We start from the raw sequence: 27,102 nt of genomic DNA, 5'->3' as shown, positions 1-27,102 counted from the left end.
GCAATGAGAGCAAGGTCCCAGGGCCCCATGGGTAAGGCTGGCAGTCCCCAGAACCTGTGCCCGTGTTCCTCTGCCAATGCGACCCTCCGACTACCACATCGCTGTTCAGAAGTGAGTATGAAGTCAAATTCGCTACCCTTACTCCCAGCTACTGAATAGTGTGATAGGATTTTACTACAAATAACAAAAACCTCATTAATGTTTCAATATTCTCTTAAAGTACCCCAGGAACTCACTCACTTGGAAAATATCTACTATGAAATTATAACAAAGAAAAATTGCTACGTTCTGTTCATAATCCCTTAAATAGCAATTATTCATATATGTGAATAGCTGTAGTACATGCTTGTCTGTCATACATGAGGCCTTAGTTAATCTGGAATCCTTCAAAAGTAGTAACAATAACAATAGACAGTCAGCATTTGTCTGTTTGTATTAAGTGATACTATTTTTCCTAAACCTTAGTTTGATCTGCTTTATATTGGAAACCCAAATAAATTCAGAAAATATAATGAATAATATCAGAACAACAGTAATCACAATCTTCTCAGACATTTCCTCTTTCTGATCTCTAGACAGCCTCACATCGGTTATTACTACGCCCACACCGTTGACAAGTGATCCCCCCACACCTGACTCCCTCACCAGGTTCATGCCAGCAAACCACCAGCTGCATGTTTATAAACAAACCAAACAGCAAAAAGTTGTATTTGAAAAGCTGGGCTTTGCCGGGAGGCAGCGCACGCCTTTGATCCCAGCACTCAGGAGGCAGAGCCAGGCAGATCTCTGTGAGTTCAAGGCCAGCCTGGTCTACAGAGCAAGATCCAGGACAGGCACCAAAACTACACAGAGAAACCGTCTCGAACCCCACCCAAAAAGGCTGTGTTTTAGGTAGCTTCGAAACATTCTCATTTGGCTCATTATTTTTCAAAAGAGGCACAAAGCAGTTCTGTACAGGGAAAAAAAACCTCAATTACGTAGAAAGAGAGAGCCAGTGAACTCAGTTAAGAAACCTTCTCCTAATGCCTTGGAGCATACTGATTCCTGAGTTAGCTTAGGGTCAGTCCTTCTTGCTATACAGGCTGAAAGGAACAGGACAGATAAAACTAAAAGCAGCCAACTCTGTCTTCTTCCTGCCCAGAAAGTGGAGGTGATGTGAGTCTGTGTGCTCATCTCAAACTCCAAACCGGCTGGGTGCAAATTTAGAATGCAGGCGAGTCTTCTCAGTTCGCTTCCTCGTGGTTTACCTCTTCTCTTCAAGATGAAGAGAACTGGGTTCATTTTGACAATAAATGTAATAGCTGGGTATTTTTAAAGCTCAGATAATACAGAAAGCTATATTAAAAAAAAAAGCAAAAATGATCCATAGGGCCCGAGAGAAGACTCAGCTCTTAAGAGAGCATATTGCTCTGGCCAAGGAACAGGACTCAGTTCCCAGCACCCATTTGGGGCAGCTCACAATTACCTATGACTTCAGCTCCTGAGGTTCCGACACCTCTGACCTCCAAGGACACCAGCACTCACATGCACATGCACAAACACACACACAATTAAAAGCAAGTCTTTCTAAAAGTCATCTATAATTTTACCACTGAGCAATGACTACTCTTAATGTGTTCATGGATATCCCTTCTAAACTCTATTCTGTGCGTATCACATATGGGTAGTTATCTTTCCCTTTGAAACTCAGAAGTTGGGGGCCAGCGAGATGGTTTAGTGGGGAAAGCAAGCACTTGCTGTCTAGGCCTGACGATCTGATTTTGACTCCCAGATCCTGTGTGAAGGTGTAAGAGGAGAACTGACCTACAGGATTACCCCCGAACTCCATACAAGCTCCATGACATTCATGAGTAATGTACAAACACACACACACACACACACACACACACACACACACACACACACACACGCACTGAATGCACGTGCCCCTAAAAGAATCAACATTCACACCAGGTGGTGGTGGTGGTGGTGGCACACGTCTTTAATCCCAGCACTAGGGAGGCAGAGCAGGCGGATCTCTGTGAGTTTGAGGCCAGCCTGGTCTACAGAGCGAGATCCAGGACAGGCACGAAAACTACACGGAGAAACCCTGTCTTGAAAAACCAGAAGAATAAGGAGGAGGAGAAGGAGGAGGCGGAGGAGGAGGAGGAGAAGGAGAATTAGAAAAAGAATCAACACTCACAACATGAGTATGGCCATGTCAAAGACCCTAAGGCCTCAAACCTATGGGAACAAGCTCTTCCCTTAGTCAGGCTCAGTGGAACTGCAAGGCCTTCCCCTGGTCCAACTATGGATGCTGACAGCATGTGCAGAAAACATCAACCACAGCTTCCTCCTCCAGCATGACGACAGCTTACGATGGCTCCCTACAGGAACCCTACTGAGACGAGGTAACCGATCCTCCATCAGCTTACTTAATAAAGCTGCTGAGTTTCCAACATGCCGGTAAGTCTCCGTCAGAATGCACGGCCCACGGGATCCCAGCTTTCCTGTATCACGAAATCCTGTATCATTATTTCCTGTATCATTATTTATATGATGATCCTGTATCATCATTTCCCTTGTCCCAGGCAGGTCAACCCTAAAGCTGTGCAAGTCACTAATAATAATAATAATAAATAATAATAATAAATAATAATAATAATAAAATTGAGGTGGGGCGCAATCAAAAACTCTAAGGCCATCACTCAACACTTTTAAAAGAAAGTATGGCAATACGCGTTTGTAATCCCAGAGGCAGAGAGAACGAAGGACTGTGAGTGAGCTGGAGGCCTGTCTGAACAACACAGTGAGAAACGACAAAACAAATAAACAAACAAACAAAAACACCTAAGGCAGAAGAGGGGTAGCCAACATCAAAAGCAACAGCTGGAGAGCAATCGCAAACACGGTAAGTGCTAACCCTTCACCACTGATCCCACTGGATGTGAACGACTTGAATATACTTACATACATATGGTGCTGGTCAAGTAGGAAAAAACTCGGTCCACAAGAAGCATACTAAATAGAAAGACTTGGGTCAAAAAGAAAGAGAATGAGAAATGGACGAGAGCCCTGGCTGCTTTGATCTCTGCTGTTACCTTTCTTCTCCTTTGCTTTCCAGGCTAGGGATGGACCAGAGCCTCGTGCATGCCACCCAGGAGCCTCATGCACGCCACCCAGGTGCTGAGCTGCATCCTGCTCTCTCTATCCTTTCTTGAGAGACAACGCAAGGCGGGAATTTAGTCTCTTCAGATAATTGTACAAAGGTGCCAATTATACGCAATATTCCCAGTACAAACTGTCTGACCTGCTGCACACCACGGACAGAACAGCACCACACATTATGAGACGAATGATAGTGATCACGAAATCTTGTCTCTGGAAATGAGTATTAATAAACACCCTATTCTTATCTAAAGATAAATAAATATACATACAGACTCATCTATAATTACTGTCACCAACTCCATTTTTCAGTGGAGCTGAGGGTTTAAGCTGCTAACAGTTTCCTCCTGGAACGGCCATGAAAACAGTTTACTGGGCTATACAGAGTTTAAGTTCAAAGAGAGCCAGGTCTTAGTTGCTGTTCTGTTCCCATGGAGAGACACCATGGCCAAAGCAGCTCTTGTAAAAGGGTATTTAATCAGGGGCTGGCTGACGGTTTCGGGTGACTGTCATGGCAGGGAGCACAGCGGCAGGCGTGGTGCTGAAGGAGGAGCTGAGAGCTGCGTTCTCATCCCGCAGACAGACAGAGACCAAGAGACAGAAAGCACGAGGGGGCGGGACTGCGCCTAGCATGGGCTGTTGAAACCTCCAAGTCCACCCCTAGTGAACTACTTCTTCCAACACCACCATCCCTCCTAATCCTTCCAGTCCTATCAAAGGTTTCTACAACCCGGGGACCAAGCATCCAAATGAGTCCATGGGGACCGTTCTTAGTCAAACCACCGCCACGCAGGAACTCAGATGGTGGTCTGTTCTTAAATGCCATGGCTAAGAAGGATATTTCCCCACTGAGGTATGCCACCCTCATCAATTACATCTTAGGAACAGATTCCAGGACGGAGACAGCCAATGATGCCAAGACCATCTCAAGCACACTCAAGGCATGCTCCCAAGTTACACACACATTCTCATGCTTCATGCCAAACCAATAGATAAACAAGAGCACTAGCATTAGACTTGTCTTTCTGAGGTTATAGAAAGGACTGGAAAACTCCCCTTGGGTGACCACGCTGGAGTCTTTGATCCCCACTGCCCTGAGTTCACACTCAGGCTGCTTGGTTTATTTAGAGAAAGCATCTCCTTCCTGCTGTTTCTCAGGAAATGGGAGAACACATTTAGAGACGACAATTTAAGTTCAAGATGAAATGGTTTTCATTTTTAGACTATGCCTCACTTTGAAGAATATTTAATTACGGGGGGCAAATAAGAGTTTCAGACTCTAGATAACTGGAGTGGAGACAGAATAGTATCCCCAGCCTTAAAAGAGTGAATTTTGGAAAAACATTTCACTAAGTCTGTTACACCCTGTTTCTTCCTGTGAAGAATTTTCCAGGCACTCAGTTGTCTAACAGTGGAACGTGGGGGGGGGACGGGGACCCAGGTTTCTGGGACCTCTGACAGCCTAAAGATTAGAGGCTTAATTGTCAAGAGAGTGTCCTGTCACCTTTGTAGCTTGTTAAGTTATTACAGTAATCTCCACAGCCACTTACCTGACCTGGACTCACCCCCTAATACCAGCCCCACCCCTGGGGTTAGCTCCATTCTTAAAAGATGGCTACAGAGTGAGCCATGTCACACAAGACGGGCACAGACAGCCACAGCTTCACCCTCCTCTCCGTCTCCTTTCCTGGCTGTGACCTCTCCCCAGCTGACGTCCAGGGCCACAAATTATCCCACAGCTGACCTGATCTTAAGCTGCCAACCCCCTAAGGACAGGAGCCTAAGAGCTTCTGTGAGCAGGGGCTTGATTTGCTCTGATCCATTAGTTTTTTTTTTTCTAATGGTGTGCAAGTTTCCCCGGACTCCAGAGAGCTATGAGACGAGAAGACATAAAATCTAACTTCCTCCACCACCAGACAGGAAAACTGAAGCCTCATGATGTGAGTGATTTCCCTGCAGCTAGCACTCAAATTCCTTAACATTCGGTCTTTGGCTCCCCATCTTCTTGGTCCACCTTAGGTTCCTCCACGTCACTAAACTTGACGCTCAGGCAAGGCCACAGTGTTCTGTTCAGAAGTTCACATGTTATCATAACACGCCGTCATCCAGGAAAGCCAACTTCACAGAACTGACAGGACCTTAAAGAACGGACTACTTGGGTGGACAAGATGGCCCTGTGGGTAGAGGCAATTACCGCCAAGTCTGAAGACCTCGACGGAGAGACACATGGAGGGTGGGGAGAACCAGCTCCCTCAAGTTGTGTCCTGACCTCCACAAGTGCTCCACAACACACACAGAATAAGTAAATATAATAAAACAAATGCACAACTCTTGATCCTCCCTGACCCAGCGGCTCCTTTTCCTGAGGTCACTTCTGAATGTCTGTCTCAAGGCCTCTGGCAGCAGACTTCATCTGTTCCCTTGCTAATACTCTCCCAGCCGCAGGAGTGGATTTCACAGCTTCCTTCCCCACCCACCTGCACATTCACCTACATCCACATGGAGCCTTTATACTCTCTCTAGAGAATGGCTGTCCTGACTTCCTTCTAGGATAACCCCACCAAATGCTACTGAGCATGCCCCCAGTATACCTCAAACTTTTTCTGTAAATTATCCCCTCTCCTACCCTTAATCACGTTTCTCAATCAACCAATCTACCATAAATGTTAACCACCCATGCTTTTAATCCCAGCTCTCAGGAGGCAGAGGCAAGCACATCTCTGTGAGTTAGACCTAGCCTGGTCTACAAGTGAGTTCTAGGCCGTCCAAAAATACATACTGAGCTCCTGCTTCAAAAAAACCAAAAGGGGAAAAAAGTAGCAGTCATCATCATGTGCTTCACAAACAAGGATGGGCATGTACACACACACACTGCTCCCTCCACCCTGCTTCTCATCTCCTCTTGTCTTCACCTGAGTTAACTTTACAGGTAACTCTTCTAACGACCAACTAAATACATGACCAAGTCTAGTCACCTCTATTCTCTTCACCAATGATGTTGTCATGTCCCCTGATGACCCAGCAGCTAGCTGCTCCCCTACTCACAACCTGGGTGACCTGGCTGCTTACCGAGCTTCAGACACCATGTACGGACAGGACAGTAAGTAATTCTTTCACGGAGGTTACTGCAGGATTATATGACTAAGTGCTCTCTGTTTGTTCACTTACTCTTTGATCCTTTGGCCGTGCCTGGAGGATGTCAATTACGTTGTGGCTATGCCGGTCTGTTCCAGCCATGGGTACCTGGCCCGTCTTCACATTCTTCCCAGGGCCCACACTTCTCAGTGCCCTACAGACACCCCAGCTTCATGTCAAACAGGGAGGGGAAGCCTCAGTAAGTAAGGCCACATGCTGCCAAGTCGGATGACCCGAGTACAGGCCCCCTGGCACACAGAAGACGGAAGAGAACACCTGCAAGCTGTCCCTCGACCTCCACATAGACGCCGTGGAACACGAGACCCCTACCCCCCAGCCACTCAATAAATACGTGTAAAGGGGTTTTAAACAAACTCACCATGCTCTCCCAACGTGTCCTCCTTTGGTTTTCTGTCCTCACTAATGACACCTCAGGGACAGCTTCCAATCAGAAAACTCTCTTTGCTCCTCTTCCTTCCTTCCTCCTCTCCCATTTTCTACCTAACCAGAAATCAATTCTTTCTCCTAAATATTTCTCCCGTCTGTCCTTTCCTTTCTGTTCCCATCACTTCAGCTGAAGACCACATTATCTCTGCTGCATCACCTTGGACCACTGCAGCGCCCCTGGACCTCTGCTTCGGTCCCACACCTTAAAAAAATAAACTGAGCATTTCTTTAAGGTCCGAGATTCCACAACACTGTTGGGACGAATCCCACACTTCCAGAACGGCATGGAGGACCCTAGGCACCAACGCAGAGCCTCTCTGCCCTCCTCAGCACGCCCGTCTCATCCCAGTCACTGCTGTGTCACACCGGGGTCTGTATCTCTAAACTACGGCTGCTCCATCAGGACAGCTCTGTCCTGTTCAGCCTGGGAACTAACGTTAGCACTAAACACCAAATCGCCTCTTTGAGGGATTCTCCTCACAAACAGGAACGCACAAAATCAGTTTCTTTGTGTTCTGTTCTCTGTCACCCATCATGGTGTCCTGTCCTCTGTCACCTGTCATGGTGTCCTGTCCTCCGTCACCCGTCACGGTGTCCTGTCCTCTGTCACCTGTCACGGTGTCCTGTCCTCTGTCACCCATCATGGTGTCCTGTTCTCCATCACCTGTCATAGTGTCCTGTTCTCCATCACCTGTCATGGTGTCCTGTCCTGTCACCTGTCATGGTGTCCTGTTCTTTGTCACCTATCATGGTGTCCTGTTCTCTGTCCCCCGTCACAGTGTCCTGTCCTCTGTCACCCGTCATGGTGTCCTGTTCTCTGTCACCCATCATGGTGTCCTGTCCTCTGTCACCCGTCATGGTGTCCTGTTCTCTGTCACCCATCATGGTGTCCTGTTCTCTGTCACCCGTCATGGTGTCCTGTTCTCTGTCACCCGTCACGGTGTCCTGTTCTCTGTCACCCGTCATGGTGTCCTGTTCTCTGTCACCCGTCACGGTGTCCTGTTCTCTGTCCCCCGTCATGGTGTCCTGTTCTCTGTCACCCGTCATGGTGTCCTGTCCTCTGTCACCCGTCATGGTGTCCTGTTCTCTGTCACCCGTCATGGTGTCCTGTTCTCTGTCCCCCGTCATGGTGTCCTGTTCTCTGTCCCCCGTCATGGTGTCCTGTCCTCTGTCACCTATCACGGTGTCCTGTCCTCTGTCACCTATCACGGTGTCCTGTTCTCTGTCACCCGTCATGGTGTCCTGTTCTCTGTCACCTGTCATGGTGTCCTGTCCTCTGTCACCCGTCATGGTGTCCTGTTCTCTGTCCCCCGTCATGGTGTCCTGTCCTCTGTCACCTGACATGGTGTCCTGTTCTCCGTCACCTGTCATGGTGTCCTGTTCTCTGTCACCCGTCACGGTGTCCTGTCCTCTGTCACTCGTCATGGTGTCCTGTTCTCTGTCACCCATCATGGTGTCCTGTCCTCTGTCACCCATCATGGTGTCCTGTTCTCTGTCACCTGTCATGGTGTCCTGTCCTCTGTCACCCGTCATGGTGTCCTGTTCTCTGTCCCCCGTCATGGTGTCCTGTTCTCTGTCCCCCGTCATGGTGTCCTGTTCTCTGTCACCCATCATGGTGTCCTGTCCTCTGTCACCTGTCATAGTGTCCTGTTCTCCGTCACCTGTCATGGTGTCCTGTTCTCTGTCACCCGTCATGGTGTCCTGTCCTCTGTCACCCGTCATGGTGTCCTGTTCTCTGTCCCCCGTCATGGTGTCCTGTTCCCTGTCACCTGTCATGGTGTCCTGTCCTCTGTCACCCATCATGGTGTCCTGTCCTCTGTCACCCATCATGGTGTCCTGTTCTCTGTCACCTGTCATGGTGTCCTGTTCTCTGTCACCTGTCATGGTGTCCTGTCCTCTGTCACAGTGTCCTGTCCTCTGTCACCCATCATGGTGTCCTGTTCTCTGTCCCCCGTCATGGTGTCCTGTTCTCTGTCACCTGTCATGGTGTCCTGTCCTCTGTCACGGTGTCCTGTTCTCCGTCACCTGTCACAGTGCATTCTTGTCACACGTGTGTCTTAAGCTCTTCAGTCTGGTCACTGGTGCATGTGTCTATCTTGTGAGCTAAATTCTAGATAGTGGCTTATGTGCCTGTTCCTGTTCTCTGAGTTCAGGTGCTTTTCGATTCTCTATTTTATACTCCAAACTTAACACAATGTCAGGTACACAAGAGCTGAGAATAAGGTAGAGAAGGAAATGAGATTTAATGGTTAGTAGGGAAGGTGGGTCTGGCGGCTGATGAGGGCAGCAGAGAGGAATCTGAACACGAAATGGGAATACCGATGTTGATGAAGTCCTCCACAAGTGCTAAGGGTCATCATAATCACTCAGCCAAACAGATAATAAATCCGGTTTAAAGCACATGAGTGGGGAGAACAGTTCTAACAGAGGGACTGCCTTTATCTGTCTAAGCAGGTTCTGGAGTCAGAACATTCACTGTTAGAATTTTATCATGCTTAATACAAGCTTCGTCATTGTCAGTAATTAAATAAAAACTGAAACTCTCCCTTATATTACCTTAAGAAGTACAGACGGGTTGGTGTAACTCGGTGGGTAAAGCCCTGTGGGTGGAGCCCTGTGTTCACACCCAGCACGGCACCAACTGGCAGGGGCTGGTGTAACTCGGTGGGTAGAGCCCTGTGGGAGGAGCCCTGTGGGAAGAGCCCTGTGGGTGGAGCCCTGTGTTCACACCCAGCACGGCACTAACTGGCAGGACGGCGCCCACTTTTAGCCCCACCTTTCCAGCAATGGAGGCGGAAGGACCAAAAGTTCAAGGTCATCTTCGGATACATCGGGAGTTTGAGGACAGCCTGGGCTACATGAGATCCTATTTCAAAAGAAAAAAATAGGGCCAGGAGTGGAGGCACAAGCCTCTAATCCCAGCACTTGGTAGGCAGAGGCAGGCAGATCTCTGAGTTTGAGGCCAGCCTGGGCTACATACTGAGTTCCAGGACAGCCAGAGCTACACAGTAAGACCATATCTCAAACAATCAAACAACTGAACAAAAACTATGACCTATAATTCTAGAACAGATGGGAAAGGACACCACCATCTTTGGCCTATAGTGTTCTGTAATGCAATATTCAGCAAGATCAAATTTATTTATTTAGTGATCTCCAACATATATATATAAAAATTGGAGATCACTAAATAAATTATATATATATATACATATACATACATACATACATATATATATATATATATATATATATATATATATACCCAAGCAATGTACATTGTACTTTGTCCTGGAATGCAAAAGCTTACTTATCAAATAAAATAATGTATGTAGTATTCTGTGTGATATAAAATGGAGAAAGGAGACCCTGTGAACTGAGAACACACTGGAGCGGGGGAAACCTGGAGCAAACCGAGCTGAAATGGATGCTGTTCCCCCAGTCATAAAGAGACATCTATAATTAACAGGCTTTCAAGGGTATGCACCCAATTATTACCACATCGTACCTCATAAAACATTCAAAACCACCCAAGCTACACGAGCTACAAACAGCACTGAAGAAGAAAGAGAACCCTCTAAAGTGAGCCACCACTGCCCTGCCACGAGGAGCAGCGTGAAAGAAGGTCACCGCCGCCAACAGGCAAGCAGGGACACAGAGAGGTAATGCTCGAAGGAGGCTGCCATCAAACTAGAGAACGTTCCATATCAGTAGCTACATCTAGAAATGTACTGATGTGTGCAAGGAATTAAGACGCCAGCTGCGGCTACAGCTTAATTGGTAGAGTGTTTGCCTGGCCTGCACAAAGCCCTGCCTGGGTTTGATCCCCGGCAATGCATGGGCCAGGCATGGTGGAACATGTCTGTAATCCCAGCACTCAGGAGGTGGGAACAGGAGAATTAAAAGTCCAAATTTATCGCTGGCTACAAGCTGGAGACCAGCTGTGGCTACAGTAGAGCCTGCCACAAATAAAATAAAATAAAGACGCACAAACAAAAGCCAGAAGACTGCCTGCTTTAAAATAGTCTCAGGACTGGGTATAGTTCAGAGGGAGGAGGCTTGCTGTCATGTGGAGAGTCCTTGGTTTAATCCCCAGTATCACAAAAATCTAAAATAACAAACTTAAACCACGTGTGACCTTCTTAACTTACATTAATATGTCAATTATGCTAACAAGATTAAGTTATATAAATGTACCTGAAACAATGAAACAGTGTATTGAAGGCCCAAGAACACACAAATAAGTCAAGTGAACAGAATCCATGCTTCTACAATGGCCACAAGACCAGCATGTAGAATGGATTCCATGATAAAGAATTTTGAGGGAAATTATCCAAAATATGACCCTTTAGAATAAAAAAGGGTTCGTGATAAACTGGGCCATGTGAACCCATCTGTAACCCTAGCACTCCAGGGGTATGGGCAGGAGGATCAGAAGTTCAAGGACATACCCAGCTACATACCAAGTCTGAGGCTAGCCTAAGCTAAGTGAGCCTCTGCCCGCCCCCCCCCCTTTTTTTTTTTTGGTTTTTCCTGAGACAGGGTTTCTCTGTGTTTGGGCTGTCCTGGAACTCACTCTGTAGACCAAGCTGGCCTCAAATTCAGAAAGATGTGCCTGTCTCTGCCTCTTGAGTGCTGGGATTAAAGGTGTGTAACACTACCACCAGGCTGAGACCGTGTGTGTGTGTGTGTGTGTGTGTGTGTGTGTGTGTGTGTGTGTGCATGCGCACGCACACGCATAAGCAGATGCAGTTCTACAAAGTAATGAGACATACACACATACCTAGCCACAGATACAAACACACACTATTAAATACAATAAAATATTTTTAAAGAGCAACAAAGGATTAATTTATAGAACATATCAGATACTCTAAAAATTCTTTCAAGGAAAGGTAAGACTCGGCAGAGAAAAAGGAGATGCCAAAGACATGAAAAGATACTCAGGGCAGTTAGTTAATGAAGAAATCTCAAAAATCTCACAAAAAGGCAAAATTAAACTATGAGGTCCAATTAAAGCCCATTAGTAACCACAGGAAATTTGTTAGTAAAATAAGTCATTATGGTTCCTAGATTTTATAGACATAAAGTCATTTGTTTATTTATGATATGGGAAAAGTGGCCCTATCTAGAAAGACAAATGATGCTGATGGGGAGGGGCAAGAAAAGGGAGGACAGTCTTGTAGATGAATCCCTAAATCTCTGAGTCCAAGGCCAGCCTGCTCTACAGAACAAATGAGACCACTTACCAAAAAGAAAAGAAAAGAAAAAAGTCATTATGGGGCATTGATGGAGATAAAAACTTGACATTTACACAACCCCTAATAACATTGGCACAACCATGTGTAATACCACTTGCACACAACTGTATCAAAAAACTCACCTGGCTGGACAGATGGCTCAGCATTTAAGAGCAGCACCCACAGGGTGGCTCACAGTCCAGGGCATCCAGTGCTCGCTACTGGCCTCCGTGAGCAGAGAGAGAGAGAGCAGGAGGCAAGGAGGGCGCTGTTTAAGACTAGGGCCTGCACAAATCTGGAACAGGCCACGGTTTGTCTGTGTAAGTCACAATCTAAGCCTGCCTCCGTTTCTTCTCATAAACAGGGTCATTACCCAGCATGCATAGTACCAAGAGAACTACAGAGCATCCACAAGTGTCTGGAAAGTATATGAGACATTAAATAAATAGGGGACACACACACACACACCCCAAGGTCCCAGTGTGTAGTCCAGGCTAGCATCAAACTCTTATTCTCCTGGGTACTGTCACTGCAGTCACCATGCCTGGCCTAAGAAATGTTTTGTTTTGTTTTTTTTAACTAGATAAAGAACTTGGTGTACTAACCCAGGCAGACTTCACTGACCCACTAGGCACTGACAGAATCGTCTTAACAGCCAGAGAGACCGATTCAAAACAAACATCCACGTTTTCCCCATTGCAGAAGACACAAATAATGGGACCTTTTCCCCATGTTCATCACACACTGTAAAGATTAAGGGTGAGACTCTCTTGGTTTCTGGGAAATGAATGCAAGGCTGGTATGGAGGCAGCAGCAGCTATAACAGCAGTGATGGTGTGTGTCCGAGTCCTGGCAAATGCAAGGAAGGGATGTTCTCTAGGGGCTGGGGATAAGAAGAAATCCCATCACCTATGACTGAGTAACTACAAAGATTTCAAAATTAGGAAACAAGATCAGACCCCAAGTCAGGACTTTGCACATCACCATTCTAATGTCCAAGGAAGAAGAAAAATCACACCCAGGAATCCTTACGGCAGGAGGGGCAATGTACTGTGGACGTTGGCCACCTCTCCATCATTTTCAGTCTGGAGCAGTTTTACTTTGGCCCTGAATTGGATTTAGGCCCTGCAGGATCTTACTGAATCCCTGCCCCATTCTCAGAAGCACAACTATGTCACAAACACACACAGCTTGTGGTCACTACTCCACGCCTAGTTGAGTAATATTAAGTAACTTTCTCACCAGAGATGACAAAAATAAAACTCTAAATAAATCAAGACCTCTGAAATCTATTAGTAAATTAAAAGCATCCTGATTGTTTTTTAAAAGTTGAAAACCAATGCAGTACAATTTCCGACAGAGACAATAATTTTTACTTTATAATCCGCGTGAAGAAAAGTAAGAGGGTTTTGAAACAACAAAACCCTTCGCTTGCACTGATCGCCACGGCAAGTCTCCTCTTGATCACTAACTTCTCCTTGGCATTTAACATCAAAGCCAGCCACCCTTCACCCTCGGCCTCTGCTGCAAGAGACAGATCCGCTTCTCCAGCAAGTCCTCCACAGACGGAAATGGAAGTGCCTGGCCCTTAAGGAAACCTGGATGTATCAATTCATTTTTTCCCTTAAGAAAGAAACAAAACCCTCACTTTTCCTCTACTGCCCTTTCCCATCTTCTCCCTGACGTTTTGACGAAGTATCACAGAGTCGGGACTTTAGTTTGCTAAACATACCAGAAACTGGAAAGAAGACAAGTTGTTCATGTAGCATTTCCCAGAGAAAATGGACCACAAATTTTAATTAGTATCTTTCCAGATATAATATAAAAACTCTAGTTAAGCAAAGCCTCAAATTTGAGGAATGCCAAGATAATAAAATAAACTTATTTCCACATAGGAACTTTCCCTTTTGAACAGACGTTTTTGTGTATCCCAGGTTGGCCTCAAACTCACTATGTAGCTTAGACAGTCTCTACCTCTCCACTGCTGGGATTATAGACGTGCACCACCACACACACGCTACACAGAGCTGGGAATCAACCCTAGGATTTCTTGCACAGTACACAAGCACTCTGTCAACTAAGCAGCCCCTTCTAGGGACTATTTAAAAAAAATTCATGTCTTTTGTTTGTTTGTTTTTCGAGACAGGTTTCTCTGTGTAGTTTTGGTGCCTGTCCTGGATCTCATTCTGTAGACCAGGCTGGTCTCGAACTCACAGAGATCAGTCTGCCTCTGCCTCCTGAGTGCTGGGATTAAAGGCATGTGCCACCCCTGCCTGGCTTAAAATTTCATGTCTTAATGTAAAGTTTGGTGAGTTTACCCTTGGTTTTCTGTAATGTGAACTTCTCGGCGGATACAAGAGTCGGGAAATGTGTCACGCCCAACGGGCTGCAGGAAGAAGCACACACCAGGTATGAACTGACTGACTTCTGGAGATAGGAAGAGGAGACGGTTCTCTGTAACCCTGAAAGGTTGCGGAGTGCTGACCTAACTCCCCGAAGGGGTGAACACTCACTGACACCTGACTCGAGACGCCGCAGATGAAAGCACACCATGTGAACACGCCCACCTAAGTCAAAGCATATCTATCTAGCAAGGAGGAAATTAACTGCTCAGTCCATTAAAAAAAAATATTTTGGCTACTGCTACTATAGTGTACCAATTGCCGACACTTTTAAGGTGCTCAAAATATCTACATTTAAAGAGATTAACGTTCTGGGACCGGACACGTGGCTCAGCACGTGAAGGCACTTGCCACCCAGCCTGGTGACCTGAGCTGATCCCTTGGACCCCCACAGTGGAAAGGGGAAATGACTCCTGCAAATGTGTGCTGTGCTGGGTGTGAGCGCGCGCACACGCATGCACGCACGCGCGCGCACACACACAAAATAAATAAAATCGATAAAAGTGTTTAATCGATGAAGTTCTGAAGAACCACTGAAACGAGGCGATGTTATCATTGAAATTGTCTCCCAACTGTTGGTATGAAAAAGAAGTTGGGCACAAACTTACTGGCCTTTCTGCGAGTTTTCTTTAAAGCAAAATAAATTATGCAAAAATATACTTTGCTGTAACAATTTCAGGATTAGAATGATACAGTTAGGCTGGGTATGAGATTGCCAACCTTTGATTCCAGCATTTGGGAGGCAGAGGCAAGCAAACCTCCGGGCTCTGGGCCACTCGGTGCTACATGGTGAGACCCTGGTCCCCACTGAGTGGCATGGATTTAAACTCAGTCAGCAGCCCGCCTCTTGAGAAAGCAGGGTTGCCCAAAAAGATGAAGGACTGGAGTGTGGAAAAAGACCCTCCGTTTGGCAGACTCTCGCTTTCCTGGTGCCATGTGCTCACACTGCTGCCTCCAAAAGAAGTAAGAAGCTGAGACCGACTTCTACACTACTCGAACATTTAACTTGTCATAACACCATCCCATCAAACGCCTTCCCAGCCAAGGTGGTTCCCTAGTGTCCCTCCTCAACACAGCCATCTCCCTCCCTCTGCCCCCTCCAGGGAAGAGCATCTTCAGAAAAGAAGGTACAAAGTCTATGGCATAAACCCACCTGTTCCCAAGCATTTTATTAACACCTGGATCCAAACAAGGCAAGCTTAGGGAGTTATAGCCACCTGGTGAGTTTGAGAAAAGGCAACCTCTAGTTTAGCTTGGTGACAACTGGAATGTAATAAGTTAAAAATGTCTGGCTCATATTTATAAAGCACCATGTTTCCACACAGGGAAACCACAGCAGAGGTAACAAGCCAGACACCAGACTAAACACCTCAGAACTCACTGCTGTCGTTCATTTGTGGTCCCCACTTTTCCGGTGTGTGTCTGCACTTCCAATCCCCTCAGTTTGTGAAGGGCCCTGGCTCTCCCGGCAACCCACCTCCTCCGCTTCCCAGCCGAGCTGCCAAGCCTCTCTTACTCTTCGCCCAGACAGAGCTCAGCAGCTTCCTCCTTCCTTCTCCACTTTTCCCCCCTCACACCAACTTCAGCAACACCCAACAGTCCCAAGCTTCCCAGAACGGTATTTAGACAGCCTCGGGCCAGGGAGTGAGGGACAAAGAGCAGCTGCTCCGCGCAGCAGCTGGAGAGGGTGGTGAGGGCAGCTGGGGACTCCAGGAGGCGGCCCAGACAGCCCCAGGGCAGCCCAGGGACCAGCCCAGCCCGGAGAGCGCCAATCTGGGGGAGCGCATCCAGAGGTCCCCCAACCGCGCAGCCCGGAACCTTCCTGGCCTGTCCCACACACCTGGGCGGTGGCGACCAAGTGCTAGAGACTCCTGGAGGAGGACACAGTGGCAGGGACAGGCGATCAAGAAAGTCCCCGCCAGCAAAGACCCCCTCGCCTTCCCGCCCCAGCCCGCACACCTGGACCAGGTGGCCACCCTGCTCCCTCAGGGCGCTCTCGAGGACTCGGCGGCTGCGGGCGGGCTCCGGGGGCTGGAACCGCGGCGACGCGAGACTTCACTCCTCCATCCTGGGAGCCGGCAGCACGTTACAGTCAGCAGTGCACTTCCTGTTTCAAAAAGAGCGAGAGAGTGTGTTGGCCGAGGGGGGCGCGGAGCAGCCGCGGAGCAAGCGAGCGTGCGGGCGAGCGAGGGGCAGCGGTTTGCATAACCGGCCATCTAGCCTGCGATTGCCCCGCCGGGGTCCGCACCACCCGGCTCGCTTCCCCGGGCCCGGCCTCCCCCTGCCGGCCGCGGCTCCAGTCCTCCGTTCCAGTCCGAGCTGCAGGACGCACCTCCCTGCCTGCCGCGGACTCCACCGCTCCCGGTTCCCCCGGGGTGGGCAGCCGGCACTTGGCCTTCGCTTCCCTTCAGCCTCACCTCCCCTACCCTGCCTCCGCCTCCCAAGAGAAGAATCACCTCCGGGAAGGTGTAAAGACAAAACCCGAGCTTTGCCCGGGGAGAGGGAGGCTGCGAGTATGCAAATCTGGGAAGTTCGGCGCTACATCCCAGCAGATCCACGCGCAGCAGGGAGCTAGCTTTCAGGATGGGAAATTACTTGTCTTGTGCTGACTCAAGAGGGAAGCGTGTGCACAGCAGCCGCAGCAGAGCTGTCACGAACTGGGGGTGGGGGGTGGGGGGCACCCCGCAAATATGCTGAGTTCCTCCTGGGGTCTCCATTCAGATCGAGGGGATCGTCAGTCCATTTACCAGATCCTACCCCCCACCCCCACCGCCAACATAACCCTAAACTTTGCTTCTATGCGATTACGAATCACAGAAAAGTTCTGAGATCACGTTCATTTTGGTCAAACTCCGACTTGATTTCCTTTTCTGTTAGTTTTTAAATGTATTTATGGCGGGGGAGGGGGGCGGCGCATGCGTGCCACAATGCACGTGTGGCGGTCGGAGGACAACACTCAAAAGGCAGCTCTCTCCTCCTTCCACCACGTGGGTCCTGGGGCTTACCTTAGGTGACAGTTAGGCTCGGTGGCAAGTGTCTTTACAGGCTGGCCCTGACTTAAAGGAACGTCAGAGTAGTAAAACTAAGGTGCACGTGGAGGGTGGGGGTGGGGTGGGGTCGCGGCGGGAAGTGACTCGGCAGTAAAGACACTTGCCACCACCAAACCAGAGACCTACATGGTGGAAGGATAGAACCAATTTCCATAACTGTGTGCCAGGGCACACAAGCGCCCACATGCACAGAAATAAATAACTGTAGTTTTTTTTTTTTTAATTTGTAAAAATGTAAACAGGTGGCTCCAAATCTACCAGAGTCAAGGGTTTGCCAGTTTGGAAAGCTGGCCAGAGTCTGCAACCTGCCTGCCCCTGGAACCTCTCAAGCAATGGGCATTTAACAGATGGTTGTGGCATCAGCCTGTTGGTCTCAGTAAGCTGTTCTGGTTTCCAAACCCCAAACAGAACAGAAACAATAAACTCTTGATTATTCTGTATGAAAAGCTAAACTCTGGCAGTCGTAAGAAACTGGTGCAAATTGCAGTCCTACTCAGTGCTCGGCAGATCTCATCTTACTCCCTTCTAGGTCCTAAGATCTCCCAGCAGATCTGTAAAAACCTTGCTCCCATATTCCCAGAGGAGGAAACAGGGTCAATAAGTTAAGTAACCGACCCGATGTCTCGGTGACGGAGTGGTCCACTGGAGAGTTGGATACAGGTTTTTGCTAAGTATAAAATCTGGGTCATTTCCTCTACACTCTAAATTCCTAAGACAATAGTGAGTTCTAGGGGAAAAGTCAAGCCACGACCATCTGGGATCCATCCCATGTCTCAGAACGATGCTGTAATTCTGTGCTCCCACTGTGGGGTACGCTGGGTTTTTCACCCACCTGATTTTGCAAGTACCTTGGTGACTCAAGCAGGGGACATGGTCTGTGCTGGCTCTGTGAGCCTTTTCAGAGTTACTTGGTAGCAGAGGTTCAAGAGGTTCTGATGGCCACTCACGTGCCAAGGTACAAAGTCTGTCCAGTGCAGAACCCAACTCGCTAATATTTGTCCCGTGAATTCCTTTTTGTCTAATGGGGTAGTTTTAAAAAAGCCAAATGCTGCCTCACAAAACTGAATCCCTGCCTGAAATTTTTAGGAAAATGGCTGTTCGTGTCCTGCTGTCCATTTCCTTCTGAGTTAGCACATCTGTCCACAGCATGTAGCTATCACTCTCCAGGCACAGGCTAAGAAATGAAACATCTCTTTAAAAGTGTCCTGGCAACAATGGCATTCCAGACACCTACTAAGAACACAAATTGTGCCGGGCGGTGGTGGCACACACCTCTAATCCCAGCACTCGGGAGGCAGAGACAGGCGGATCTCTATGAGTTCGAGGACAGCCTGGTCTACAGAGCAAGTTCCAGGAAAGGCTCCAAAAGGCACGGAGAAACCCTGTCTTGAAAAAACAAAAACAAAACAAAACAAAAGAACACCAATTGCATCTCTCTGGCCCTACCCTTCCCCTTCACACACTACAACAACACAGACTGGAGCTGTAGGGAACACAAATGAATTCAAATATGGCAGAGACTGGGCAGAGGGGCCGCAGGAATCCCGCGAGCAGTCAGTCTATGGAGGGCGTATTACTGAAACTTTCCGAGCAGAATTCTTTTAGGCCCTGCTCTGCCCACCAGCTTCCCAGTGCTGAGGCTGACACATCCCAGCTCCTCAATGATTTGACAAACTTAATGCTTCTTCCCAAAGGGCTACCCACCACTTCTCTGCCCCAAAGGCCCCAGTGAGGGGGGAATTCGGAAGGCATTAGCTCAACATTTCCTGCAGCTTAAAAACGTGTCAATAATCATCAGCTAAAGGCGGGGTGGCGCATGCCTTTAATCCCAGCATTAGGCAGAGGCAGGCAGATCTCTGTGTGTTCAAGGCCAGCCTGATCTACAAAGTGAGTTCCAGGATACCCAGGAACCCTGTCTCGAAAAACGAGAAAACACAAACCATTAGCAGCAGCTTTAAAGGATGTAATTTCACTTTTCAAACATCTTCTCCAGTCACTCACTATAACTCTGAGGGTCCATGGGGTAATCGCTGAAGAAAAACAACTTTTGTTGTTGTTGTTGACAGGGTTTCTCTGTGCAGCCCTAGTGGGCCTGGAACTCACTCTGTAGACCAGGCTGGCCTGGAACTCACTCTGTAGACCAGGCTGGCCCGGAACTTGCAGATCTGGCTGCCTCAGTCTCCCAAGTGCTGGGATTAAAGGAGTTCACCACCGCTCCTGAAGAAAAACATAACTCCGAGAAAAAGGCAAGGAGGGCCTGGAGAGATAGTTCATCAGGGAAGAGCACTGGATGTTCTTGCAGAGGACACAGGTTCAATTCCCAGCACTCACACTGCAGCTCTCAACCACCTGTAACTCCAGGGGCTCCACTGCCCTCTGCTGGCCTCCTCAGGCACGAGGCATGAACATGATACAGGAAGATACATGTAGACAAAACACACATATAAAACTTAAAAATATTTTTTAACAATTCACACACACACACACACACACACACACACTCAAACAGACACACCCTCTTAAAGGAAGACTAGGTAGATATTTTGGTCAGTACAATGTTTACTGTGTAAGCATGGGCACTGAGTTCCAGTCTCAGCACCATGTAAGAAGCCAGGCATGGTGATGTGAGGGTACAGTCCCAGCACTGGTGAGCTGTAGACAGGAAGATACTCAGGACTCCCAAGTCACACAGCCTGGCACAGCCAGCAAACCCCAAGTCCCTTGAAAAACTTTCTCAAAAATGATGCCCAGTTGACCTCTGACCCCCACACGTATGTACCTGCATGCAAACACACATACCTGCATGCCAAAGAGAAACAAACGGCCAAGAAACATAGCCATGTTGCCTCACAGAGCCTTAATTTCTATGTGAGCTCACGAGATCACACCATCTTGCTTTTCAAAATCTCCCCTAGATCTGAGACATCCAGTCATTCATGTAAGAAGTCAACAGAAGCCACACCTCCCCTAGATCTGAGACATTCAGTCATTCATGTAAGAAGTCAACAGAAGCCACACCTCCCCTAGATCTGAGACTCCAGTCATTCATGTAAGAAGTCAACAGAAGCCACACCTCCCCTAGATCTGAGACTCCAGTCATTCATGTAAGAAGTCAACAGTAAGCCACACCTCCCCTAGATCTGAGACTCCAGTCATTCATGTAAGAAGTCAACAGTAAGCCACACCTCCCCTAGATCTGAGACTCCAGTCATTCAGTAAGCGCTGGGTGATAGCACTATGGTACACAGATCCCACTGAGTACAACAGTCACCAATGTGCTGCTAAACCCTCCACATGCACCAGGCTTGTGCACATCGTATCCCACACGCCCGCCCAGCTCCTTCAGCTCTTTCTGTGATGCACAGAACAGTGTTCCCTCTTCTACTGCCCAAAGGGGAAAAAACTGAAATCACAGTGTGAGCAGAAGAGACAAAAGCGTGCTTCTAGGTGGGTAGAAACTGAAAGTGGAAATGGAAACGGGCAGCACATTCCTGTAACCGCCCTGCATGTTGGAGGTGAGAGAGGAGGATCAGAATGAGAGCCATCAAGACACAGAAGCTTGAGGCCTTCTGTACATGTCTCAAAACAAAGAACTAACAACACAGCTGGGTGGTGGTGGCGCACACCTTTAGTCCCAGCACTCGGGAGGCAGAGGCAGGCGGATCTTTGTGAGTTTGAGGCAAGCCTGGTCTACAGAGATCCAGGACAGCCTAGGGCTCTTACACAGAGAAACCCTGTCTCGGGGAAAAAAAAAAAAAAGCTGCAAAAAAGAACTAATAACAATGACTTTAGAACAATTAAGGGAGAGGTGGGGTCTTTGAAAGCCTCTTCTCCCTCAGAACCATTACCCAGGGCACTGCAAGAGCCATTTTAAAGGCTGTAAATCAAGTTACCTTCTCTCCAAAGCAACACTGTTCGCTCTTCATCTTCAGCGAGGCATCGCTTTGAAGGTTGGAACTTTTCTCTGTGTGGCTATCAGCATGAATGTCAGACTGATGTGGAGAAAGAAAACCAACAAGCTGTCTGGCTCCCAAAGAGATGGCCTCGGTACCCCCAGCCTTCGCGGCAGATGTTGCCGCCTGAGCTCTCCCTCCAGGAGAACACAGGCAGCAGTACCTTCTGGGAAGGTGGACCCTGGCACTGAGGCCAAGTCCTGCCCTTTCTAAAACCTGGCCTACGGCTTTCAAAGAAGCTGTTCTGGAGCCAACTGGCTGGTTCAGCTGGCATGTCCCCCAGAGGGCTATTACCATCTTCACGGAGCCAGGACCAGTGTCCCTTCCCAGGCAAAGTGTGTAACATGGGGCTGCAAATCATCTTTTGAGAGCTGGGTACTCTCAGCCTCCAAATACAAGAGTCACGAATCGCCTCACTTCAAAGAAAATTAATATCCCACAAGCCTCCCCACCCCAGACCAACAACTGACCCCACAGAAGTCTCCCAACAGCCTGGGCAGGAGGAGGTCAGCAGAAGCGGGGGAACCACAGATGCTGATTTTCTTTTCTTTTTAACTTATTTGTGTGTGAGAGAGCATCCGTCTGCAGGTGTGTGTGTGTGCGCACCACGTGCACACAGTCCTGAGTGGTTTCCTAAAGCAGAGGTAAATGGGCTAACACTCACTGGGGTCCGTTCTTCCTCCTTTTAAAGGGACAGAAATGAGTGTGTATGAGCGTGTACGCTTTGTCTGCAGCTGTGTGCGATGTACCTTTTACTGGGGGGGGGGGGGACGACAAAAACAAAACCACCTCACTTTTACGACATACTCCGGGGCTGGCCGGAGGCACCCAGGAGGTAAAGCCAGAAGTACCCCTGCAAGTCCCACCGGCCTCGGCCACAGGGCAAGACCTCATCTCGAAAAATAAACAAAACTACAAATAAATAAACCATAACTTGTAATGCTTGTCTCAACTACTCGTTGTTTCCCCAAATTCTGGTAAACATGAAAGCGTAACCATTTATTTTACAACTGACAACTGATTTTAGGATGTCACAGGACCAGCAGATGTAAGTAAGGTTCAGTATGCTCATGGGCTACAGTCAAGCACTGTTTTATCTAATTAACAAGACACGTCCTGCAATGAACTGTGATGGACAAAATTATAATATATGCTGTGCATGTCCTCTCTGATTCTTTAGTTTGCAGGTCAATGTCTGTGATTTTGAGGCTCACACACAAGAAGGACAAAAATTAGACAGGGTGTGGCGGTTCATGCCTGTAATCCCAGTGCTCGGGAGACAGAGACAAGAGGATCAGAAGTTCAAGATCATTCTCTACTGCATATCAGGTCTGAGGCCAGTGTGGGCTGCGTGAGACCCTGTTTCAAAAACAAAACAAACAAACAAACAAACAAAAAACCCCAGTAATAACAAAAAAGATGTCACACAAGTTTTGCTAAATCCAATACCTTCAAACAAAATGCTCCCAGCAAAGACATCACAGGGAACATTGGTTCATCTGCTGACTGCTGACCACGTGCGCTGAGCATTTTTCTTCAGAACGCATGTTTTATCCATTCACTTTCTATGCTGGGTATCTCAGCTTCCTTCTGTAAAGAATTGTTTTTATTTTCTTGGTACATTCTCACTTCTAAAGTGATTTATTGAAACCCAAGCAACTTAAAAATAATTCATCCTAACAAGCCCAGTAGATACCAGGATTATTACTGAGGCAACAACACTCTTAAGATGACTTTTTAATAAAGCAGCCAGTACATGCCTTGATCTCAGCTCAGGAGACAGAGACAGGAAGGTCACAAGTTCTGAAGGCTGGCGGCATTGCACAGAAACAGATATTTAGCAATCCCCAGGAAAAAGCAAAAATAAAAAGCCTGGGTTTACGTGCACACAAGCAGCCAACCTAACCAACCACACACTGAGAGGTGGGAGCAGCAAAATGCAGAGTCGACAGGGAATAAGGCACACATAATACTATCCTGACGACGTTCTTAATCACGGACGACTACAAAGACTACAGGAAGAAACACGGGCTGTGAAGAGTGCATGGTACAGAGTTAAGTAGTCTGGTTTTCATCCCTTTTACTTTCGATGAACAGCCATGGTAAATGGCATGAAATAAAAATAAAAGTACCCAGAAATTATAAACTTTTGAAAGCTGATGGTCAAAGTTTGATTTATTTATTTGTTTGTTTGCTTCTGGTTTTTTGAGACAGGGCTTCTCTGTGTAGCTCTGGGATGTCCTAGAACTCACTATGTAGAGAAGGCTGGCCTCGAACTTACAGAGATCTGCCTGCCTCTGCCTCCCGAGTACCAAGATTAAAGACATGTGCCACCATACCCACTGTAATGATCAATTTTTTAAACACTAACTCTGGTTCAGAAATGCCCATCACGTCACATGTATTACATCATTTACAGCCTCCAACAGCGCTACAAAGTTGTCTTGATAGTAGTGTCAGGAAACAGAAAGAACTGCCGAGTTTGCCTCAAGTCATGTTGCTAGCGAGTCCTAGAACTACACACCCTGGCTGGCCACAGTAGCTGCGTTTTATTTTGTTTTGTTTCTATCTTCTTGAAACAACGTCTCACTGGGTAACTCTGGCTGCCTGGAACTCACTATGTAGACCAGGCTACTGTTCAACTCATCCAACTCAGAGAGATTCTCCTGCCTCTGCCTGCCTACCTCCAGTGTTGAGATAAAGGCCTGATCAGGGTGTTTACATTTTAACAAAGTACCAACAGGACACCCAGAGGGCCTGCTTTCCCTAGACGAGGGAGTCCAGTGTCGTGGTTACGAGTAGGGTGAAAGCCCCTGACTTTCCTTTCTGGCAACAATGGAACCACTGGTCACAGGGTGCTGCAAAGAACGCTTCTGAAGGGCAGAAATCCTGAGTCTGATAAAAGTTGCAGAATAAAAGAACACTGAAAAGAAAGTGATATTCACAGCAAGACCGGCTGATTCCTCAGCCTGACAGAACCTTAGTTTTCCAGACTATGGGATGCCAGGTTTGGATGCAACTGGACTAGTTAACTGCAGGGAGCCAGACCAACTATATACTGCATGTCCTCAGATCTTGGTAAAGCAGCTGATACAGTGTCCTAGGAAGTCAGGATCCCTGACCGACTGCAACTTCTGTGGCCCCAAGAACGACAGAGCAATGAGGCAGCCCACAGAGGCAGTGGAATCATTTACTAGACAGAGAAAGAAAAGGGCCAGACGGAATAGCATTTAATCTCTATTCAGAAGTAACTTAGAAATTATTCACACTGGTGTAATCAAATTAGCACATAACACTAATTTGAGAGGTGTGGGAGGGGCAAATGAGGGCGAGCGATGGGTTTCATTAAATCAACAGGGACTGTAGAGAAAACACATTGACACATTGTTGTGCTGCCTTGAATTTGCAAAGGATGTCCATGCACAGTAACTACTTAGCCCTAGCCCTGAGATGTCAAGACAGAGGGAATGGACAGGGAATAGTTTAAAGGGGTGAGGCTGATCACCATCCAAAACAACAATATTCACCGCCCATCCCCAGGAAAGTTCTAGACAAATGACATCCCTTTAGTGAAAAGGAGTTGCTTAGCAAAACCCTAGGAAAAGAAGGACTCAGAGACCGAATGAAGATCAGATGAAGTCAATGGTGTGTGCGTAATCTGGCTGCGGTACAAACGTGGCTGGGACTGGAGGTCATGAGAACAGTTTCTGGATACATGTTGGGACAGATGAAGGGCAGCAGAGATGGGGGTGGAGAGCTAAAACTTGGACTAACCTTGTTTTTTTAAGCATAAATTATCATTTCTAGTTTCTTGAATGCAGAAAAATAGCTTCTCCATCGATAGAACTGTTACCTTCCCAGCAAAAATTATACTTCAAAACTTAGCAGTTGAGGGAGCTGAGCTGTTTGGGGTGTATCTGCCTAGCATGCATGAGGCCCTGGCTCTGGTCCCCAGGAGAGTACAGACTGGGCGTGGTGGCCACCCTTGGCTACATACGAGGTTCAAGGCCACACCGAGCTACAACTTTGCCTCAAATGTTAGCAGTTGCAACAAAGTTCAAAAGAGAAGAGTGGCCCAATTACAGAGAGGCTTTTAGCGCCCCCCCCCCCGCGCGCCCCCCCCACTTAAGAAACCGAGGCAGACCTCTGTAGCCAGCCTGGTCTAAGAGCCAGTTTCTGGTCAGGGCTACATAATAAGACCCTGAGAAGAAAGAGGAAGGGAAGGAGGAGGGAGGGGAGAGGGGGAAGGAGGGGATAAGAAAGGTCTCCAAATGGCCTGTGCTCAGTGGGTCACAGGAAATGTCCAAGTGAGCATCTTGGAGCTCCTAAGAAAATGAAGAATGAACTGATAACTAAGAACGGAAAAGCCCCCACCCAGCTACATCCCAGCAGGCCTGCTGATGTAAGCAAGGCAAACGTCTAGTAAATAAAAAGCCCTGAAGGAGGGGCACTGCAATTGAAACTTCCTACGTCAGTCACTCTCTGCACCTCAAATGTGGTTTATGCAGCTGTTTTCAAAAGGAGCGGTCTCGCCAAGGAAGGAAATCGGGAAGGAGTATCTTTGAGCTGCTGTTACTGACAATCGCAGCAGCAGCTACCTTTGCCGAGGACCGTGATTTGTAAAGTATCCTCATCACGAACCACACACTCACATCTTCATGTTAGAGGAAGCCATGTCAGTTTGCCTTGGTCCACGATCGGCAAGTGACACAGAAGGTCTGAAATGTGGGCAGGACTCCAGAAGACAGAGGCCAACAGTAAACCTCACATCTTCCACTTCCTTCCAATAAACAACGGAGGAGAGAAACTTGACACAATGGTATGAAAAGCAGAACCCTGATAGATTCTAGACAGGAGTGGGAAAACAGATGTGAAAAACAGCTGTCCAATGACAATGCTCTGAAATTACTACTTATTTACGTTTACAAGGAATAAAAAACACGCTATGGGCCTGCGAGGTGACTCAGTTACCGACGTGCCTCTCGTGGGGCTGGAGAGATGGCGCAGTGGTTACCAGCACTGACACCTCTTCTATAGGACCTTGGTTCAGTTCCCAGTACCCACATGTCGGTTTATAATTGTCTGTAACTCCGGTTCCAGGGGATCTAATGCCCCCTCTTCTGGTCTCTTTGGGCACCCGGCATGCATGTGATGCATGTGATGCATAGGAAACACCCACACCCACAAAGTGCCTCTTATATAAGCATGAGAACTAGAGTTTAGTTCCCGAGCATCCACACTGGGAGGGGGGGGGAGCCAGGCATAGTCAAACATCTGTAATCTGAGGGTGGGAGGGAGGCAGACACAACAGCTGGATCCCCAGAACTCAATGGCATAACCAGTCTAGTCTAGTCTATTTATGAGCAACAAGTCCAGTTAGAATCCCTATCTTAAAAGGTAAGGTGGAGATCAATGGAGAAAAATGCCTCACAAAGAGACTTACGCACGCCCGCACGCCCGCACGCACTCACACACACGAGTGCGCGATTTCCCAGGCCTTCCCCCAGATCTGCAGAATGACAGCAGAGACGCTGTGGAATCTTCACTCACTAGCTGCTCTAGCCATACCGTCCACATACATTACCACTTTCTCTCCCCGACTGTAAATGACGAAGGCAGACATCAGAGCAAATTAGTTCCCGTCTCAAGAACCTTGAGTGGAGCGGGGCATGGTGCATGCCTGGAATCCCAGCACATAAGAAGCAGAAGTAGAAGGATCGGGAGTTCA

The 27,102-nt window shown here is 47.7% G+C and overlaps 2 protein-coding genes across 2 annotated transcripts in view; both read right to left on the bottom strand.

Moving 5' to 3' along the window:
• The window catches only part of Lrrc8d (leucine rich repeat containing 8 VRAC subunit D), an 87,336-nt gene extending 70,863 nt beyond the window's left edge, over positions 1 to 16,473 (bottom strand). Inside the window, exon 1 of the mRNA XM_028867338.2 lies at positions 16,331 to 16,473. The gene's annotated coding sequence lies outside the window, so the exon portion shown is untranslated. The remainder of the gene's footprint in view (positions 1 to 16,330) is intronic.
• Positions 2,661 to 8,744, bottom strand: LOC114691806 (bifunctional hemolysin/adenylate cyclase-like). Its single transcript, XM_028867344.1, has 2 exons — positions 8,735 to 8,744; positions 2,661 to 8,606 (listed from the first exon to the last, which is right to left on the bottom strand). Exon 2 carries the CDS (start codon positions 8,584 to 8,586, stop codon positions 7,417 to 7,419), a length of 1,170 nt encoding a protein of 389 aa, XP_028723177.1. The 5' UTR covers positions 8,587 to 8,606; positions 8,735 to 8,744; the 3' UTR covers positions 2,661 to 7,416.
• Positions 16,474 to 27,102: the final 10,629 nt, after the last annotated feature.

The sequence above is a fragment of the Peromyscus leucopus genome, chromosome 10 (assembly GCF_004664715.2).
Source record: "Peromyscus leucopus breed LL Stock chromosome 10, UCI_PerLeu_2.1, whole genome shotgun sequence".
Classification (NCBI taxonomy): domain Eukaryota; kingdom Metazoa; phylum Chordata; class Mammalia; order Rodentia; family Cricetidae; genus Peromyscus; species Peromyscus leucopus.
The sequence above is the reverse complement of the archived record's forward strand: the minus strand, read 5'-3'. Positions and strand labels throughout refer to the sequence as shown.